This window comes from Miniopterus schreibersii (genome assembly GCF_964146895.1).
Source record: "Miniopterus schreibersii genome assembly, chromosome: 15".
In the NCBI taxonomy this organism is placed as follows: Eukaryota; Metazoa; Chordata; class Mammalia; order Chiroptera; family Miniopteridae; genus Miniopterus; species Miniopterus schreibersii.
The window spans coordinates 33,120,786-33,126,785 of NC_138115.1; the positions used below are offsets into that span (position 1 = coordinate 33,120,786).

Here is a 6,000-nt window from a genome sequence, read left to right on the forward strand (position 1 = left end):
GCCCGCCGCCGAGGCTGCACCCAGCCTCCCTCGCAGCCACCCCGCCGAGAGGGCGCCCAGGCGGCCCACACCGCTGGCCCGCCAGCCCCCCTTTCCTTCCTCCCGGGTCGGCGCGATCCCGCCCCGCCGCCCCTCACCTACCTGGTCACGGAGTTTGAGGAACGCCATGGCGGTCTCCGCCGCCGCCGCCCGGCCCACCGCTCCCGCCCCAGTAGCCTCGGCCGCTGCCCGGGGCCGGCGGGTCGGCGGCCGGCTGCGCTCCGGGGTCCGCGGGAGGGGGCGGCACCGCCTCCTGAGCCGCCTGCCGCCGCTACCGAGAGGTGAGGATCCCGGCCGGTCCCGCCTCCTCCGCTGAGGACTCCCCGCCCTCTTCCTTCCTTTCTTTCTCTTGCCCTAAGCTGCCTGCACACGCAGCCGCCGCCGCAGCCGCCGCCTCCTCACGCCCCCTTCCCGAAATACCCTGGCAGCCCCCGCGCCGCGCCGTTCCAGCCCGCGGCAGCGGCGGCATCCAAACTCCACTCCACAATATTCCCACCACCGCCCGCCGCGATTGGCGGCCGCGCGGGGGAGAGGCCAGAGTAAGCCGAGCGCCCATTGGCCACGGCGCCGCGCTCGCTGCGGGCCGCCCCCTGCCTCCCGGAGAGGGAGGGGGCGGGGAGGAGGGAGCCGCGCGGGGTGGGCGCGGAGCTGGGCGCGCGCGGGCGGGGAGGGGGCGGCCAGGTGCTCCTGGGCGCGCGCCCCGGGCGCGGAGGGCGGAGTCCGAGGCTGGAGGTGGGGGTTATCGGGAAGGTGGGGGCGAGCCCCGGCTCGCACGTGCACGTGGAGGGAGTGTGCGGACGCTCCCCGAAGCCTGGGAAGATCGGAGGAACGGGGTGAGCGGCCGGAAGGGGCGTGCGGGCCGGGCACCTGGAGGCCGCCGCCTTCCTGGAAGCGGCCGGGGGAGTGGGGCAGATCGGACCTGCTAGTGGCGGGAGAGGGAGGAAGCGCCCGGCGCTTGGGGAGGGTGAGAGAACCCGGGGAGCGGGGTGAGAGGGGGTCACTGGAGGCTGCTGCCTCTCGGGGGCGGCGGGCAGGGACAAAGGGAGCGGGGGGGGGGCATGAAGTAGCCGGGTCTTGCGCGGCGGGGGAGAACGAATGCCTTCACCCGCACCCCGTCGTCGAATTGGGAGGCTGGAGGAGGCGCGGGAAGGTGAGGGTGACGCGGCGCAGCCACCTTGTGGGAGGCGGCGGACGTTGGAACTCGGGCGGAGAGCAGCATCTTTGTAGCCAAACAGGTTGTGGACGCCGAGCCTTTCTCGACCCGCCGTCCCAATCCGGAGCGAGGCTGTGGTTCTCTCCAAAGCCCCCTGCCAGGCTCGATTCCCCTCCCCCTTTCTTCTTTTGCATCTGAAAGGTCTTGCCTCCCACTCGAGAGAATTTTTTTTTTTTTTTTAAATATGTGCTGGCCCCGGTGGGCGTGGCTCAGCGGTTGAGCGTCCACCTAGGATCCAGGCGATGGGGGTTCGATTCCCGGTCAGGGCACATGCCCGGGTTGCGGCCTCGATCCCCAGTGGGGGGCTGCAGGAGGCAGCTGATCAGTGACTCATCATTGATGTTTCTATCTCTCTCTCTCTCTTCCTCTCCTTTCCTCTCTCTGAAATCAATAAAGATATATTTTTTAAAAATAAAAATTTTAAGATGTGCTGGATTTCCAATAAATAGCATCTTTGGGTGTTGAAGAGGAACGACTCCCTCACCCTGCTACGCACCCCCCCCCCCACGCCACCCCCCAGCTCTGAAACGGCTTTTCTTTCTTAGGCAGCGCACACTGTTGCCATTCCAGATTTGTGTGGGAGACGACTGTTGTGCGCCTGGGTCTGTCCGCCTGGGCGGCTCCAGTCCCTGGTTAATAAAAAAGGTACAGATGGTTAGGATACAGATGTGTGACGTCAGGCTCGGTTTTTTAAAAGTCCCCTGTTCCCTACATCAATTGTGTCTCTTGAGACAGATATTCAGAGGATCGATTTGAGTCTAATGGCAGTCATGAGAATGCGGGACCTATGCCAGGACTGTCAGTATATTGCAATGCTGTACTTGTAACAAAAAGTTTATCTTTTAGCCCATAAAAATGAAAATACCAGATTCTATAGAAACAATTTCTTATCTAAAATTACATTCCTCATCATAAATTATGTTTTCTACTTAAAATGGAGGGATTCTTATAACTGGGAGGTAACAATCAGGATGAAGTTAAAAAAGAAGCCAAACTGCTCTCGCTTCACGTTATTTTCAATGTATCTCTCTTCATCAGTTGCAGCAGATAAAATAGGTATGTATACTAATTGTCACTCAGCCTCTACTTATCAGTTCACTGAGGGTAAAAGATTTAATGTTGTGAAAGCGTTTGAGATCTCCAAAACAAAGGTGTTATGATAATATTACTAGAGTACTTTGTCATTGTAAGTTACCTTTGTGAAAATTTTCCATGTGCTATAGCCAATGCAGAGTTCTTTTAGTCAAGGAGTGTAAGAATTGACCCATTTCATACCTGAGCCTGTTAAGCACTGTGGATATCCAGGCAGGAATTAATACATCCCTCTTTCCCCTGTCCCACCCCCAATAATCTCTCCTCTAGGTTCAAGTTCTAGAATTTTAAATCACAACAGGAACTTGATTAGGATAACTTTTGGGAAGACACAAGTGCATTTGAGGGTATGAATTTAAATTGTGGAGTATACATTTTAATAGGTTTTATGATTGAGCTAATGAAACTTTTTAGAGCTCTTCTAAAATTTTCTAATTAAAAATAATTATTGAAAATGTTTTATAATGCACCATCTCTGACAACGTTGCCAATAGTATTGTCTGAGCTCTCCTGATAGACCTAGCCCGGTCTCGCTCTTCTCCACTCTGAACACCATTTAACTTGCATCTTAAATTCACCACTCATAAAAAGTAAGCTTAATGTTACCTGGACTGCTCATCTCACCAAATCAAATAAGATAATGATATGAAAGTCTGTGGGAACTCTGCAGGACCATTCAAATTTAATGTTATTATTGCAACAACTACATTTCCATAGCTGGAGAAAGGGTAGCAACCATTCTGAAATATAAGACTATGACATTAAAAAGATGAAATATTGCCATTTGTGACAAAAATGAATGGATCTTGAGAGTATCATGTTAAGTGAAATAAGTCAAGCAGAAAAAGACAAAAAGCATATGACTTCACTCATGGAATATAAAACAAAAAGTGACAAATGAACAAAACAAAAACTCATAGATACACAACAGAATGGTAGTTACCCGAGGGAGTGGGGGGAGCATGAAGTAGGTACAGGGAGTCAAATATATGGTGAGGGAAGGGGACTAGACTGTGGGTGGTGCGTATGAATAGAGTGCATAGATGTCAAGCTATAATGTATCCCCGAAAATTATGTGTATGTGTTATTAACCAATGTCACCCCAATAAATTTAATAATAAAAAAACTTGAATATGACAGTTCATTACTGATATGCATATTAAACATTGAAGGATATTCACCAAAACGTCCAAGGCAGCAGCAAGTTCACCATGTTTTGGAAACATAAAGAAGGCCATTGTGGCTGGAGAATTGTAAGGGTGGGAAAGTGGATCATAAGGTGAGGTTGAAGTGAGGGTCGGGTGCTAGAATAATGAAGGACCTTGTAAGCCAAGTTCAGAAGTTTGAGCTTTAATTTAGCTGCTGTGGTGAGCCATTGGAGGGTTTTAGCAAGGAGTATTATATAACCTTATTTTTATTTTTAAAAATCTACTCTGGCAGTCATGTGGGAAATAGGCTGAGGGGAACATAAGAAGCAAGAGTCCAGTTAGGAAGTGAGAGATGATGGTGGCTTGGAGCAGGGGAAGAAGTACTAAGAAGTAGTTGAATTTGAGATCTCTTCTGCAGTTAGAATAACAGGACAAGCTGATTGAATGTGAGGTGTTAGAAAAAGAGGAGTCGAGAAAGAAAGACTTCAGTGTCTTGGCTTGAGAAACTTGGTGCTGGTAGTGCCACTAACTGATAGGGAAACTGGGCGAGGAGCAGTTTTACCAGGAAAATCAAGGATTCAGTTTTGGCCATGTGATGCTTATGGTGCCTATTGAACGTCCAAATGGATATGTAAATTAAATGGTTGATTTATGAATATGGCAAGATGTCAGAGCTGAAGATATCCTTTTGTGAGTCATTGGCATTTAAGTGCTATTGTTAAGCCACAAGACTGAGCAAGATCACCAAGGGAGAGCCAAGGATTAAGCCTTGAACATCTGCCATAGGACTCCAGTTTTGGCCTCTGAATAATGTGATACCATGTAGAGAACTGCATTACCTACCCGGTCAATCAGTTTTAAAACCCCACTTCGTCTTTCTCACTTTCTCAGCAAGTAATGGGAGGCCGTCTTGGAAAGAAACCGTCTAGGTAAGGACCTTGAATCACATAGCAGCCCCTGGGACCTGCCAGCATGTTATCAGATACATAGGGACAGGCTCTGGTCCCCACCATGCCTCTCTCCCGTCATTTAGTCTTCCCTGACTCCCCCAGGCCACAGAGATCCCTCTTGTCTCATCTTTTCCTCTGAACTGCTCTATTCCTCATTACTGTCTGTACTTCTGTAGACATTCCTGCTGGTGGTGTAGCTATTTATGTAGAGCAGGTGCTCTCATCTATGTTTGTTTCCCTCCAGTTATATAAAGCTCTGTTTGTCTTTCCATTATCTCTATTTGGTTCTAGCTGGGTCTTGATTGCTTATCAGCCCTACTCTCAACTACACTGTAACTTCTTCAAGGGCAGGACATTCTCTGTATGTTCCTTACTGTGTTGTGCAGTTCCCCATTTACCACAAGAGACAGGACCTTGCCTCTTATGTTCACCACTGTACCCAACACTGAGCCTGAAACAGTGTTCTTGAAGAAACAAACAGAAGGAATGAGTACAATAGCTGTTGATGGATACATGTTCTAGATAGGTGATCAGGTGCCCTGCCTCAAAGCAAGACTTTCTCCCCTTTCCTTGACAGATGTTATCTCCACTTTGGTTCCTTTTGAGCTTTACCACGGCACACACTTAACACTGAGGTATAAAGAGGTATTTCACTTCTCACCACTTTTACAGACTCTTTCCGCTATTCTGCTGATGCTGAAGTAGGTAAGAATAGAACATGTATTTATGGTATATATAATGCCTATATGCAGTTGGGATCTGTGGGAGATTATCTGCAGAGACAGCCATCAACAATTTCTTTCATCTATATGTACACATTGCTCCTGCCAACAAGAGAAGGAATTTCTTTCCCTTCCCCTTGAATCTGGATGGCCCGGAGACTTGCTTTGGCCAGTAGAATGCAGTAGAAGTAATGTCATGTGGCTTTTGGACCTGGGCCTTAAGAAGCCCTTGCAACGTTCAGTTTTACTGTCTTGGAATCTAGATACCATGTTTAAGAAGCTTGAAATTTGGATGATGTGAAACCACCTAGAGAAAGAGAAAGAAGCCCAGCCATTGTCCAACCATTCCAGCCACTGCAGCTGAGGAATGAAATATGTAAAAAAAAAAATGTCTTGGATTCTCTGGCACCAGCCAAGCCATCCCAGCTAACCAAGTGGAGCAGAGACAAACCACCACCGAGGAGCCCCCCCAAGAATATACATTCATGAGGAATAACAAGTGGTGTTTTAAGCCACTATTTTGGGGGGTTATCTGTGATACAGCAACAGATAACTAAAATAGGATCTGTCTCAGGATCCATTTTAAAACACAACTAGAAACAGTGTATTTAAAAGCAGAGCTGCGATTTCTAGCAAAATTATAGATTTTCTAAAGAAGATTGGCCATGAGTTGATCGATTATTGCATCTGGGTGATTGGTTCCTGACAGTTCATGATGTCCTCTTTATTTTTATATGTACTTGAAATCTTCCAAAATAAAAAGTTAACGTATGAAGGAAGGCCTCTGAGACCCAGTGTTTTAAAAGTATTGAACCCATTTTCTTCATAATAATACA

The 6,000-nt window shown here is 48.6% G+C and overlaps 1 protein-coding gene across 3 annotated transcripts in view; it reads right to left on the reverse strand.

The window, feature by feature from the left end:
- Positions 1 to 437, reverse strand: part of ANKRD28 (ankyrin repeat domain 28) — a 116,937-nt gene extending 116,500 nt beyond the window's left edge. Inside the window, exon 1 of one of the 3 annotated variants that reach the window (XM_081159452.1) lies at positions 142 to 437. Coding sequence is in view for 1 of the 3 variants with exons in the window: in XM_081159447.1 (XP_081015573.1) it covers positions 142 to 168 (27 nt within the window). In the remaining 2 variants the exon portion in view is untranslated. The remainder of the gene's footprint in view (positions 1 to 141) is intronic. The other 2 variants (XM_081159447.1, XM_081159448.1) reach the window with 2 other exon arrangements.
- Positions 438 to 6,000: the final 5,563 nt, after the last annotated feature.